This window comes from Nyctereutes procyonoides, unplaced genomic scaffold, assembly GCF_905146905.1.
Source record: "Nyctereutes procyonoides isolate TBG_1078 unplaced genomic scaffold, NYPRO_anot_genome, whole genome shotgun sequence".
NCBI classification, from domain to species: domain Eukaryota; kingdom Metazoa; phylum Chordata; class Mammalia; order Carnivora; family Canidae; genus Nyctereutes; species Nyctereutes procyonoides.
This window is the reverse complement of record NW_026575147.1, coordinates 10,023,112-10,037,694: the sequence shown is the minus strand read 5'-3', so window position 1 is coordinate 10,037,694 and position 14,583 is coordinate 10,023,112. Positions and strand designations below refer to the sequence as shown.

The window sequence follows — 14,583 nt, the reverse complement described above, 5'->3', positions numbered from 1 at the left end:
CATTTTGTGCTATAAAAACCCAATGTTGGGACACCTGGGTGGCTCAGTGGTTGAGCGTCTGCCTCTGGCTCAGGATCGAGTCCCTCGGCAGGTTCCCTGCATGGAGCCTGCTTCTCTTTCTGCCTAATATCTCTGCCTCTCTCTGTGAAAATAGATAAATGCCTCTCTCATGAATAGATAAATAGAATCTTAAAAAAAAAAAAAAAACAATGTCAATAACCATTAGAACTGCACTTAGAATACTAGTAAGCAGTCTGTAGTTTTTATAAAAGTAAAGATAATGAAGGGTGCCTGGGTGGCTCAAGGCAGGTTAAACGTGTGCCTTCAACTCAGGTCATGATCTCTGGGTCCTGGGACCAAACCCCATATCTGGGCTCCCTGCTCAGCGGGGAGCCTGCTTGTTCCTCTGCCCTTCCCTCCCACTCCTGCTCTCCCTCTCTCAAATAAAATTTTTAAAATCTTAAAAAAAAAATAAAGATAATGAAAGAAGGAACATTCATCCTTAAGAGCTCAAGAAAATGGAAAAAGAAAGGAATATGATAGTCATGATCCCAGTGCCATAAGGGACAAAGGCAAACTACTCAGAATGGTCTTGACAGAGAAGGCACAGAGGGAAATAGCCTAACAAGGTGACCCAGAGAAGAAAGATGTGCAGTGGAGATGAGGAGTAAAGTCTCCAGCCTCCACCTCCTTCAAACACTCTTTCATAAGGCAACTCTCCCTATGGGAAGAAAAAAAAAAAAAAAAGCCGGGATTTGTAACTTCTTTTTTAAGGGAGGAACAGTGCCCCCAAGACTGTACAAAGTAGGTAGGAGAATTATCTATCTACTGACTGCATGAAGATCAGGAGGTACAACAGGAAAGATGAAGATGAGTTAGTTCCAGGGCCTCAGTAAAGTGAGGAGAAAGGGAAAGGTGGTTTGAAATTGAATTTGGTGAGTAATTAACAGGAAGTACAGAGAGATGATAATCACCAATTGAGACATAACAGAGGTTAAGAATCAAGACTATGAGGAACAAGTGGTAGTGCAAGAGGAGGTGGGGGGGGATTGGGGTGACTGGGTGACAGGCACTGAGGGGGGCACTTGGCGGGATGAGCACTGGGTGTTATCCTATATGTTGGCAAACCAAACTCCAATAAAAGAATATGAAAAAAAAAATTAAGAACGTGGATCCAGACAGCCTGAGTAGGACTCACTACTCCCCCACTTTCTCTGTGACCTTGGGCAAGTCACTTAAAGTCTCTGTGCCTCATCTATAAATTGAGGGTAGTAATAGCATCCACCTAATAGGACTACTCTGCCTTTTAAGTTCCATTTGTAAATTGCTTAACACAATGTCTTGCAATTTCCTAGTAAGTGGTGCCTAAGTTTTTGATAAATACATGAAGTTGAGGAAAGTGGAGGCTTGTTTTGACATCTACAAACTAAATGGGGGTGAAGGGGGGCGCATGGATGGCCCAGGGCTTGAGCCTCTTGCCTTTGGCTCAGGTCGTGATCCTGGAGTCCTGGGATGGAGTCCCGCCCCGGGCTCCCCAGATGGAGCCTGCTTCTCCCTCTGCCTATGTCTCTGCCCTTCTCTCTCTGGGTCTCTCATGAATAAATATATAAAATCTATAAATAAATAAATAAATAAATAAATAAATAAATAAATAAATAAATAGATAGATAGATAAATAGATAAATAGATAAATAGATAAATAGATAGATAGATAAATAAGGGGGAGGGGGGAAGTAATGGCATGAGGGGGGCAGGCAGAAGGGGTGATAACTTTTTCTCAACGATGAGACTACACGAGGCTGCACCTTAGGAAGAGGCCGTCCTCCTAACGGGGTTCGCCAAGAACCCGCTCCCAGGAGAGGGGCGCGGGTTGAGGGGAACTTCCTTCCTCCCAGGCCTAAGATTTTCAGAAACTCGTTTCTGAGAAGTGGCTGTGATTTTCAGGAGGCACGAGTTTAACTTCCGATCATCAGACCGAGGGTGAATTTATGTTCTGTCCGTAAAGCAGGACTCTGGTCTAGGGCAGGATGGGGTCTGAGCCGGAGAAGGGGGAGGTCCCCAGGGGGAGGATTCGCTGAGGGCTGCCCTCTGCGGGACGCGCTCTAGTCGCCCAGCTCCGCGCTAGCCTGGGAGGCAGAACCAAGGCTGCCCCAGCCCGGCGCAAGGCAAGAGGAGGCTGCGGAGTAACCGGGCTGTGGGCGCCGGCGGTTGAGCAGGGACCCCACGTCCGGGCGGTGGACGGAGACCCGCCTGGCCGGGGGTGGAGGTGGCTCGCGGGGATCCTCGAAGGGCGGGGCCGGCGCTGGCCCTGCGAGCGGCCGGCCGGGCGCACCACCCCGAAGGGGCCTGGCCCCTGTCCCGCGCGTGCCCGCCCATCGGTGGCCCGGGTCCCCGGGGTACCTGAGGGTGGGCCCGATGCAGGCCGTGTCAGTGCTCTCGATCTCGCGCAGGATCCGCTCGTGCTCCGCGGCTGTCTCCAGGCTCTCCGCCTCCGCCATCTTACCCCGCTCCATAGACTGGGGGGCGCCGGGCAGCGCGTCCCCTCCTTCGCTCCTGCTCACCTTCCTCGCTCCCTCTCTCGCCCTAGGCTCCAGAGCCTCCCCGGCCTCCGGCTACCCGCAAGACGACCCCTCCCTCGGGCTCGGCACGCCCCCTTGCATCACCGCGTCCGCCGACGTCCCGCGCAATGCCCGCTGGGACTTGCAGTTCCCTGGGCACTGACCGCCGCGGTCCTGCTGCTTTTTTTTTTTTAATGGATTTATTTTTTATTGGTGTTCAATTTGCCAACATACAGAATAACACCCAGTGCTCATCCCGCCAAGTGCCCCCCTCAGTGCCCGCCACCCAGTCACCCCCACCCCCCGCCCACCTCCCCTTCCCCCACCCCTAGTTCGTTTCCCACACTTAGGAGTCTCTCGTGTTCTGTCTCCCTCTCTGCTATTTCCCACTTATTTTTTCTCCTTTCCCCTTTATTCCCTTTCACTATTTTTTATGTTCCCCTGCTCCTGCTTCTTGATTCTTTGAATCCACAAATGCGCGTAGAAAGCCCCACTAGAAGCCAGGAACATTTAACGACACCGCATGTGCAACGGTGACCGGGTCAGGCAACGGCACTGATCCTACACATCCTTATTTAAGACCCTTGCCACGATGTGAACAAGGCTCTGTACACGCGAATAATAAGACAGAGCACACTGGGTGTCTGCAGAAGGCGATCTTACAAGCTCTCAAGGAGAGAAAGCTGGAGAATCCCCAAACTAAGGAGTAAGACAGAATGTGGCTGTGAGCCAGGTCTGAGAATCGAGTTCAGGGATCACTTCTGGCTGTGAAGATATTCATAGAAAGACTGGGCCTGGTAGTTTAAAAGGTGTGATTGGAAGGTGTTAGGATCGTCCCGAAGGCCAACAGAAACTTCATATGCCCTGGCGTGTAGAGAAGGAGTAGTAAAAGATGGAGCTGCAAAGGTACCCTAAAGAGAAGTATCAGGCTGAGGAAATTTGTGCTTTATTCTAATGGCTCCACCGGTCCAACAACCGACTGCATCAGAAGCACTTGGATGCGTTTTTTTAATACAGACTAAAGGTCCTACACCGTCTGGACATTCTGATCCAGGCATTTGCATTTCATAAATTCCCCAGATTAGAATTTTTAAATCATATTTATTGATTACTGCTTGAGTTTTTACATTATACGATGAATGGAATGAAAGGCAAATGTGTGACGTCCACAGAGATAGAAAATTTGGAAACGGCTGAACACTTTAAGAATTTTAAGGCCTAAACCAGGGATGTAGCAATGAGAATGAAAGAGAATGAACAAATGGAAAAAAGCAGAATTGGCATGACTTACTAGATATTGAGTTGGAGGACCTTGGGTATCACTCCAAGGTTTGGAGCAGAATGACTGGGTGAATGGTTTGCCATCAACTGAAAAAGGCATATAAGTACCAAACTGAAAGTTGAAGGTAAACAATTTTGGCCCCAGCCACATCCCTTGGATTATTTATTATGCAATCATTAAAAAGAAAAGAAAAGGAAAAGAAAACATTCCATATTCAGATACAAAACTGTCTCCAAATTATAGGGTTGAGTGGGGAAAAAGCAATGCATGAAACTGTATACAGAATATGTTTTCATTTGTTTTTTTGAAAAGAATATTTAAATATATGCTTATATATACATGAAATATGACATAGAATATTTCTGAAAGATATTCAAGGAGCACTGGTGGCACAGTTGGTTAAGTGTCCTACTCTTGGTTTTGGCTCAGGTCATAATCACAAGGTCCTGGGATCAAGCCCCATGTCAGGCTCTGCACTCAGCATGGAGTTTGCTTGAGATTCTCTCTCCCTCTCCCTCTGCCCCTCCCACTCATTCTCTCTCTCTCTCTCTCTCTCTCTCTCTCTCTCTCAAATAAATAAATAAGTCTTAAAAAAAAAAAAGGTATCCAAGAAACTGTTAAGAGTAGTGGCAGCCAGGAGCAGGATTGGAAGGAAGGGGCCTAAAGTAAGAGAAAAGTCATTTTTAATTATGTATGCACTTTTGGAATTCCTTCCCTTGTGCCTATATTGCTTTTTTCAATAAAAATAGTAGTTATTAACTGAAAACACACTTTAAAAATAAACAAACCAATAGTGAGGACAATGAGTTACAAGTCCTGGTATTTGCCAAGAACTGTGTAAGTTGCTAAACCTGTCTGTTTCTAGATAATCTCTGGCTGTCCTCATTTTATTTAATTACTCATGCTTAAACAATCCCAGACAGATGTAGGAGAGGCAGGGAAAGTACAGAGCCTTTCATATTTCTAAAGATCTCTTGAAATATATGACAGAGGGTCCCTTCAGACACCCATTTTAACATCTCACTCAGCAAAAACTTTTTTGTCCATTAGAGGAAGCAGACTGGTATGTAGAGCAGATATGTATAGTAGTGATTAAACTAGCTTCCGCTACTGTCAGCAGCTTTTTTGAGCCCTCACAGAATCCAGAAATCTCATACATTACCAACAAGGGTGTCTGGAGTGACGGGTATACAAAAGCTCCAGTGAAGACAGCAAGACAGCCTGCCTAATGTGTATGCCCTCTAAATAGAATGTCAGGTCAGTTTAGAATGATCAGACAAGCACTCAACTAAGAGTCAGGGGACCTTTAATTCAGTTCCAGCACTGGCAATTAAAATGTATTGAGCACTTTCTGTGTACCAGGCACAACACACAGAGTAAGCACTTCACACACATCATTAAATTCTTACAATCATCCTTTGCAGTAGATATTATGCATCCCATTTCACAGATGAGAAAGCTGAGGTAATACCTCAAGTCTCACAGCTAGTAAACGATCAAAGTGATATTTGAACTGAGGTCCATCTGATTCCATTGCCCATTTCCTGACCATTCGGCCATGCTGTCCCACCCACACTCTCCACTGCCAAGAGTGGAATATGAGAGCTTACGAAAATCATTCTCTCTCTCTGCATCTACGTTCACATTACTGTAATGGATTGTATAATTTCTCAGCCCCCTTCTAAATCACCTTGGAGACCTCTTCACAGAATTACCTTCAGGGAAATGCAAATCAGCCATTACATGGCTTGTTTGAGAGTTTTCTCCAAATGCCACAAATCCGCAAAACTTTTCTAACAAATTTACTGAAAAACATCCACATAGAAGTGAACCTGCACAGTTCACACCCATGCTGTTCAAGGGTCAACTGTATTAATGCACAACTCTACCTTGTTTCCATCACATTGTGTGATCTTGAGCAGTAGCAATAATGCTATCGTTCATTAAATGGCTCCAGAAACATGTTAGGATTTCCCTCAGTCTTCACAATCATCCTGCTGTGAAACAAAAATTGTTTTCTCCATTTTAATGAGGAAAAACTGAAGTCTGGTGTGGTTAAATAACTTAATAACTTGCCCAAGGTCAGATGACAAATAACTGACAGACTGAAGTGACTGGCCAGGCCCAACCTCAAAGCTCAAACACTTTCTTTTATTGTTTTTACCAGTCAAGTCTGTCTCTCCACCTGTACTGAGAGCTCCTTGGGGGCAGGGGCTTGCCGCAGCTGAGAATTCACCCCGTAAGACCCAACAGGTCCTGAGGTAAGGATTCTACACTGGCTGGTGGAAGGGTAAAGGAAAAGAACGATAATTGAACAGCACCTGAAAGCAGCTTAACTTCCAGGGCTCTCTTTCTCATGTTTGCTTCTCCAGCCTCTTCAGGAGCTGTGAGGAGTCCTCCCTGGAGCCTGAGCTCACTGGGTCCCCTGGGCGGTGATGTTAGCCTCCTACTCTGCCAAAACCTTGAGGCCACAATCACTCTGACATCACCCATATTTCCATGGTGCTTAGTAAGGAACCGAGAGCTCGTCCACATGCCTCTGCCTGAGACAACTTCTGTAATGGTGATTTTAGGGGTCCTTTCCTTTACCCAGAGGTCTCATTTCATGTGTGAGCACCTTTTTTTCCCGTCTTGTACCCGAACTTGCCTGTCCCTGACAATGGTAAGCTTCACTCATTACTTAGCTCTACCCATTCACCGCCTGGAATCTCTGACTCACAAACATGAATCAGGAAACATGGGGAATTAAAAAATATATATCTCCACCAATGATCTTGTCAGACTGGAGAAGGGAGAAGAGAAGCAAGAGGAAATTAGGACAACTTGTCAACCTTTCCAGGACCTGACTGTCTCAGGACTGCTCCACTTTAAAGTGGTTAGAAACTTTAAGGACTTCAACCCTAAACTTTTGGGTTTTTAACTTGTCTGTCTTTGTTAGCCAAAAGGAAACCATCTCCATCCAACAACCCCTAGTTTGATTCATTATGGCAAGTAATCATCAGACAACCAAATAGTTGTTTACTCAAATACCTGGCACTAAGGGATACTGTTGAAAAACACAAATTAGACAGATATTCCTCAGCTTAAAATACTTACATTGGGACACCTCAGTGGCTCAGTGGTTGAGGGTCTGCCTTTGCCTCAGGTCATGATCCCAGGGTCCTGGGATCGAGTCTCACATTGGGCTCCCTGTAGGGAGACTGCTTCTCCTTCTGCCTACATCTCTGCCTCTCTCTCTCTGTCTCTCATGAATAAATAAATAAAATCTTTAAAAAGAAAGAAAAGAAAGAAAGAAAAGAAGACAAGAAAAAAAGAAAAGAAAAGAAAGAAAAGAAAAGAAAAGAAAAGAAAAGAAAAGAAAAGAAAAGAAAAGAAAGAAAAGAAAAGAGCCAAGTCCAAAAGTGGATGGTGTAATCAGGGGTATTTTGGGTTAGTTTTTCCTTTGTCTCTCAAGCTCCCTCTCACAACCCCTGTGCCCATCCTAGACAATCTAACTGTCTTGTACACTGAAGAGACACTCCTGAATACACATTTACACCATGAGGTCTTGTCAATGATTCGCCTTCCAATGCTTGGAACCCCCACTAGCACCCCCACTAGCAGGTGGTCTAGTACCACCTCTACCATCAGAAGCTAAGGTTTGACATCCTGTGCTCAGACTTTTACAATAGTCAGCCAACTCAGTTTCCTAAAATCCTCCTTCCCCATCATTCACTCCTTTGCTCTTCTGTTCCAAAATCAGTTTCGAACACCTACAGTGCCACTAACTGTGTAAACTTGTGCAAAATTCCCATGCTTCAATTACCTATAAATCAAGATGATAGGGACGCCTGGGTGGCTCAGTGGTTGAGCGTCTGCCTTCAGCTCAGGTTATGATCCTGGGGTCCTGGGATCGAGTTCCGCATCGGGCTCCCCACAGGGAGCCTGCTTCTCCCTCTGCCTATGTCTCTGCTTCTCTCTCTGTGTCTCTCATGAATAAATCAAATCTTTTTAAAAAATCAGGATGATATGGGATCCCTGGGTGGCGCAGCGGTTTGGCGCCTGCCTTTGGCCCAGGGCGCGATCCTGGAGACCCGGGATCGAATCCCACGTCAGGCTCCCGGTGCATGGAGCCTGCTTCTCCCTCTGCCTGTGTCTCTGCCTCTCTCTCTCTCTCTCTGTATGACTATCGTAAATAAAAAAAAAAAATAAAAATAAAAAAAAAATTAAAAAAAAAAATCAGGATGATAATGGTAAAAAGAATACTTCTCTTATAGGATTATTATGTTGTTAGAAAACAGTGCCCAGCATAATAAGGGCTGGATCAATGCAGGCTATTGTATTAGTTGTGGCTCTTGTCATTACTGTTGTTGTTGCTTGCTAGGCACTCTCAGGTGCTACAGACATAGTGGTAACAAGAGACAAAAATCCCTGTTTTGAGGCACCTAGGTGGCTCAGTCAATAAAGCATCCCACTCAGTTTTGGCTTAGGTCATGATCTCAGGGTTGTGAGATCAATCCCCATGAAGGGCTCTCTGCTGGGTGTGGAGCCTGCTTAAGATTTTCAATCTCTCTCTCTCTCCCCTTCTATTACTCCTCCACCTTTCTCTAAAAAAAAAAAAAATCCCTGTTCTTACAGAACTTATAGCATAGGTGCAGAGAATAAAAATTGTGTGTGTATATATGTGTATGTAAAAATCCCAGCTAGTTACAGGGGTTATTTACAGAATTAAAATGGAGTAATATACCCTTCACACTCATTAGATGGTTATTATCAAAAGAAACCCAGAAAATAACAAGAAGCTGGTATGGATGTGGAGAAATTGGAACACTTATGACTATTACTGGGAATATAAAATAGTGCAGTTACTGTGGAAACCAGCATGACAGTTCCTCAAAAAATTAAGCACAGAATAATCATATGATCCAGTGATTCACTTTTGGGTATATAACCAAAAGAATTGAAACTAGGGACTCAGAGGGATACTTGTACCCCAATATTCATAACATTATTTACAATAGCCAAAAGAGAGATTAATATAGCATATTATATACTATATATATGTGAATATTGTTCAGCCTTAAAAAGAAGTAGAATTCTGACACTTGATATAACATGGCTAACCTTGAAGACAGAATGTCAACTAAAATAAGCTAGACACAAAAGGACAAATTTTGTGTGATTCCACTTCTATGAGATACCTAGAAGAGGCAGATTCATAAAGTCAGAAATTAAATAATGGTTGGCAGAGGCTGGAGGTACAGAGGGGGATGAGAGCTGTTGTTTAATTGATATACACAGTCTACATTTAGAAAGATGAAAAAGAAAAAAAAAGAAAGATGAAAAAGTTCTGGAGATGCGTGGTATGATGGTTACACAACAATGTGAATGTATTTAATGCCATTGAATTATACACTTGAAATTATTAAGATGGTAAATTGTGTTATGTATGTTTTACCACAATAAAAATAGATACACATTTTTTTAAAAAAACACAGTGACATAACAATGTCTGCACATGTAACTTCTAGATTGATGGTCAAAGAACGTGTCTCTGAGGGAGTGACATATAAGCTGAGCTCTGGATGACAAGAAGGAACCAGCCATGTGAAGATGGTGGGTGAGGGGGAAGCAGGCTAGACAAGGGGTACAGAGAGTGCAAAGTCCTGAGGCAAAAACATCTTTGAAGGGTTCTAGGAACCCAAAGAAGGCTCCTGTGGTGGGACCCATGGGGCAAAGGAGGGAGAGTAGCTGGAGTGGAAGGTAAAGAGATGAGCACAATAACCACATGACAAGTCTCTCAAGAAGTTTTTCTATAAAGGGAAACAGAAATGGGGCAGATGTCAAAGGCGCCTGTGGGAAAATGTTTAGTTTAGTTTCAAGATGGAATGATCCAGCGGAGAGAGAGAGAATTGACAAGGCTAAAGAGAGATGCAGAATCGTAGAAAAAAGTCCCTGAGTAAAGAGAAGGAATAAGATCCAGACCACTAGTGGAGTTTCTGGTGAGAGGTGATGCCAGCCTAAGTCGCTGTTCCTGTATTTCTCAATACTGAGACTGGGCATACTTTCCTGCCCTTGCATTAAACAATACTGTAATTAATTTAGTAATTTAGCTAGTGGTTACAGGAAAGCCCTGCCCCTGGTAGGTAAGACTGTGCCCTCCACCTCACAGAAGACTTCACCTCATGCCCACCATTTCCAAACTGCTATGCACTTGCTCAGTCCTAACCAGCTCTCCTCCTTGCAAAACTCACCCTAAAATCACCCAGCCATGATTTTAAAACTCTATAAACATCCTGTCCCCCACGTCCGTATTTGGAGACACTACCAAGATTCCAGCAAGTGGAGCTCTCCCTTATTGCAGTGAGTCTAACAAACTAAGCTTAACCCACTGATGGTCTTTTGGGGAGTTAACACTGACTTTTGATGGGGACTGGGATATTCATCCATTGTTAGAGGAAGTAGGGTATAGATAGATCCAAGTGTTTTGAGGGCTAGGTGGTGGAGAGGTGATGGAGTCATCTTTCTAAAATATAGAAATTATACCACGACTACCATGTACCCTATTGTTGCTGTCACAAATTCCCACAAGCTTAGTGGCCTGAAACAATGACAGATGTATTCTCTTACAGTTCTGTAGGTCAGAAGTCTGAAGTGGATCTCACTAGGCAAAAAACAAGGTGTCAGCAGGGCTGGATTCCTTCTGGAGGATCCAGGGGAGAATCCATTTCCTTGCCATTCACAGCTTCTATCTGCTAACTCCATTCCTTTCAAAGTCACCACTCCTGTCACTCTGACCTCTGCTTTTGTCATTACCACTCCTTCTCTGACCCAGACCTCCCTGGATCCCTCCTTCACTTAGAAAGGCCCTTACAAGTGACCTCACATTGGGTCTGCCTAGAACATCCTGGACAAACACCCAAATCAAGATCCTCAATCACATCTGCAAAGTCCCTTTTGTCATGTAAGGTAACATATTGCTTCTAGGAATTAGAACACAGAATTCTTTGGGGGCCACTATTCTGCCCACCACACACTATTATAAATCTGTGATATCATAATTTATAATAAATATTTATTTTTTGTTTTCACCCATAGTTCCTGGCTCAAAACCCTTTGAATTTTCTAAGGGAGGAAAGAGGGGCTAGAGACTGAATTCAATTACCAGTGGTCAATGGCTTAATCAGTCACACCTACATAATGAGGCTCCATAAAAATTCTTGAACTATGGGGTTTGGAGAGCTTCCAGGTTGGTGAACCAGAATGCATCCTGTGCCAGGAGGGTGGTGCCCCCCCCCCAACTGCACTGGGAGAAAAGATCCTGTGTTCAGATCCCTTCCAGACAAACCCTGATATATCTCTTTATCTGGCTGTTCATTTGCACCCTTTAATATCCTTTGTATAAATTGGTGACCTCATAAGTAAACTGATTTCCTTAGTTCTGTGAGCTCTCTAGCAAATTAATCAAACCCAGAGAGGGGTATACTGGGTCTATAGCTGGTTTGATTAAAACCCACATTTAACAGGTGTGGAGAAAGAGTCATTTCCTACATTGCTGTTGGAAGTACAAATTGGTTCAACCTCTAAGGAAGGCAATTTGGGAGTACTGATCAAAATAAGTGTCAATATTTTCTAATCCAACAACTGCACGTCTAGAAATTTATTCTATAGATATTCTCGCACATGTGTAAATGACATTCATCCACGTTTGTAATAGCAAAAAGATTGGAAACAACCTAAATATCCATCAGTAGAGAAATGGTTAAATAAATTACAGGCATTCTTTGGAGATACTGCAATAAAGCAAGTATTGCAATAAAGGGAGTCGAATGCATTTGTTTCCCAGTCCATATAAACGTCGTTTAAACTACACTGTAGTCAAGATATTAAGTGTGCAACAGCATTGTCAAAAAGAACAAAAGTTTATATATTTTTTAAAGATTTTATTTATTCATGAGAGACATACAGAGAGAGGCAGAAACATAGGCAGAGAGAGAAGCAGGCTCCATGCAGGGAGCCCAATGCGGAACTCAATCCCAGGACCCCAGGATCATGCCCTGAACCAAAGGCAGATGCTCAACCACTAAGTCACCCAGGCACCCTGTTTATATCTTAATTTAAAAATCCTTTATTGCCAAAAATGCTAACCACCATCTGAGCTTTCAGTGAGTTTTTAACACTGACATCAGATCATATAACAAAGACAACAATGAACCAGTTTGAAATACTATGAGAATTACCAAAATGTAACCTAGACACACAAAGTGAACAAATGCTATTGGAAAAATGGTGCCGATATATTTGCCCAGTAGACAGTTGCCACAAACCTTCAATTTGTGAAAAACAGTATTTGTGAAGCAAAGGAAATTGAAGTGCAGTAAGATGAGGTATGCCTGAATAGTCAATCCACACTATGAAGTACGAAGCCATAGTAAGAAAAATGAGAAAGCTCACTGTGTACTGAATCAGTAATCTCCCAGGTACATTATTTTTAATAAGCTTGTTATTTGGAATAATTTTAGATTTGGAAAAAAAATTGTGAAAATAGTACAGAGAGTTCCTATATACCCCTCGGCCAGTTCAGTCTCCCCTGATGTTACCTGCTTACACTACATGTGTGAAAGGGTGCCAATCTAAAATGGAACTGGAAGGGACAATATGAACTGAAGAATGTCATGCGTGCACTCTCAGAGGGATGCAGTTTAAGAGCTGAAAGACTGTTTTCCCATAAATGCCCAATTTACAAAAGACTGAGACTTATCTCCTGACCAATGAACATCTGCTAAGAAGATCTCCCCATTCCCAAACCAGTGAGCTTACTTCTTGGACGCTGGATGGACTTCTTCCTCTTTGTAGTCCTACAAAAATTGGCCTGCCCCAAACTGTCAGAAGACTTGCTTGCAGCTTGATATAACCCGTTTCCCAAAATGCAATTCCTCCACTCTTTCTGAATAAACCTAGTTTCTGGTAGTTTGAGCTTGCCTCAGTTTACCTCTTTATTTAGGTCACCCCATGATACATTGTCAAAACTAAAAAACAAATATGGGGACCTTTCTGCTAAATAAACTCTAGCCTTCATTCAGATTTTACTGTTTTTTCCATTAATGTCCTCTTTCTCCTCCAGGATCCAATCCAGGATCTCCAGACTGTGACAGTTTTTCAGGCTTTCCTTGTTTTTCACAAATTCAGTGAGTTCCTTGAGCCACACAGGCCAGATATTTCATAGGATACCACTCAATTTTGTTTTGAATGGTACTTTTCTCAAGACTAGACTGGGGCTCTGAGTTTCTAGAAAGAATACCACAGAGGTGAAGTGGCTTCTCTTTGCATCATGGTAGGTGGCACCATGATGCCCATCTCTCATCACGGGTGATATTTACCTTGATCACATGGTTAAGGCAGTGTTTGCCTGGTTTCTCCAGTAATATTACTATTTTTTGCCTTTCCAAAGTCTGTTCTTTGAAATCCAGCCACTAAGTGAAGTCCATTCTTATCTGTGGGAAGGGAACTAAGTTCCACCTCCTAGAGAGAATGTCTACCTATGTTAAATGAACTTTCTATTTCATGTCTTGGGTAATAATCCAATACAAATCACTTACTTTACTGCTCAAATTGTTCCAGCTTTGGGAGCTCCTTCAGGTTGCTCCTTGTGTCCTTTCCATAGGCCCCAATTCTGGCATTTATTTTGTTATTTCCTTACTTTTGATTGCTGCCTGGAGGACAGCAGTTACCCCTCTCTCCCAGCCCCTGCTCTTCCTCTGTGGCTTCTGGTATTTTCTTTCCCCCTACACTTTCACTCAGCCTGGGCTACGCCAGCCTTCTGTGGAGGGCTAAGTCAGAAACAGCACACCTCAGCTATGTCTGTCTTCAAGGCAATTAAGAGGCCCTGCAGGAAAGCCCAGGGGTCCTGCTCCCAAACCTCTTTCCACCTGTGGAGCCAGTACTGAGTCCTCAGGGCATGGAGGTGGGGGCCCACATCTCTCACATGACCCCTGTCACCATGGCACTCTGGTACAGCTTCTTCTCCAGGGATCAAGACCCAGGGAGCTTGGTCTACAGGGGAGTGGCTGGCTAGCCTTTCTCCAGAGTTCTCAGGGAGGGCCTGGTGAGATGAAGTCACAGACTTGTTGAGCTCCAATGACTCACCCCTTGGGATCTCCCTCTTCTCAGCTCTTCTATCCAATGTTTATTTCCTAACCCAAAGCTACTGAATCTGAGTTTTCCTTCTGAAACGACTGACAGAGAAGACTTTCTCCCTCCAAGGATACTAACAGAGAAACAACTGTTGGGATGTGGGCATTTGTTGGCATCAATGCATTCTGCCAAACACTAAGTAGCAAGGGAAGGTGGAGTGTAAGTGTGAATGGAAGTCTAAGTGGGCATGGGAGGGTGAGTGTGACCTCACCCTTGAGTTGCAAATGCACCTTTCATTCCTTGCTCCCAGATTCTAAATAGGTCTTCTCTCCATGCCCATTGCCAATACCCCCATGCTGCCATCACCTCTCAGACCACAGCTATACCCTGTTAAGACTATGCTTATCCTGTTCCAAGTCATTGTACAGATGTTTTTCACAGCCCAGATTATATTATATCACTAATCTCTTTCAAAGCCTTCAATGGCTCTTCATTGCTATCATGATAAAGACCCTCAATCCCTTACCTTACCTTGTACCACTCCCTTCTCACTGTCCAAACTGCAGCCACCTTGGGTCCTCCTTACCCTGTATCTAGCCTCCTTACCCTGGGTTCTTCCTCCGCTGCAAT

General features: G+C 43.8%; 1 protein-coding gene across 1 annotated transcript in view; it reads right to left on the bottom strand.

Annotated features, from left to right (window-relative positions):
* EXOC6B (exocyst complex component 6B) overlaps positions 1 to 2,638 on the bottom strand; it is a 621,707-nt gene extending 619,069 nt beyond the window's left edge. The window contains exon 1 of the mRNA XM_055312561.1: positions 2,401 to 2,638. Within this exon, the coding sequence (XP_055168536.1) occupies positions 2,401 to 2,513 (113 nt within the window). The 5' untranslated portion in view covers positions 2,514 to 2,638. The remainder of the gene's footprint in view (positions 1 to 2,400) is intronic.
* Between the last annotated feature and the right edge of the window lie 11,945 nt (positions 2,639 to 14,583).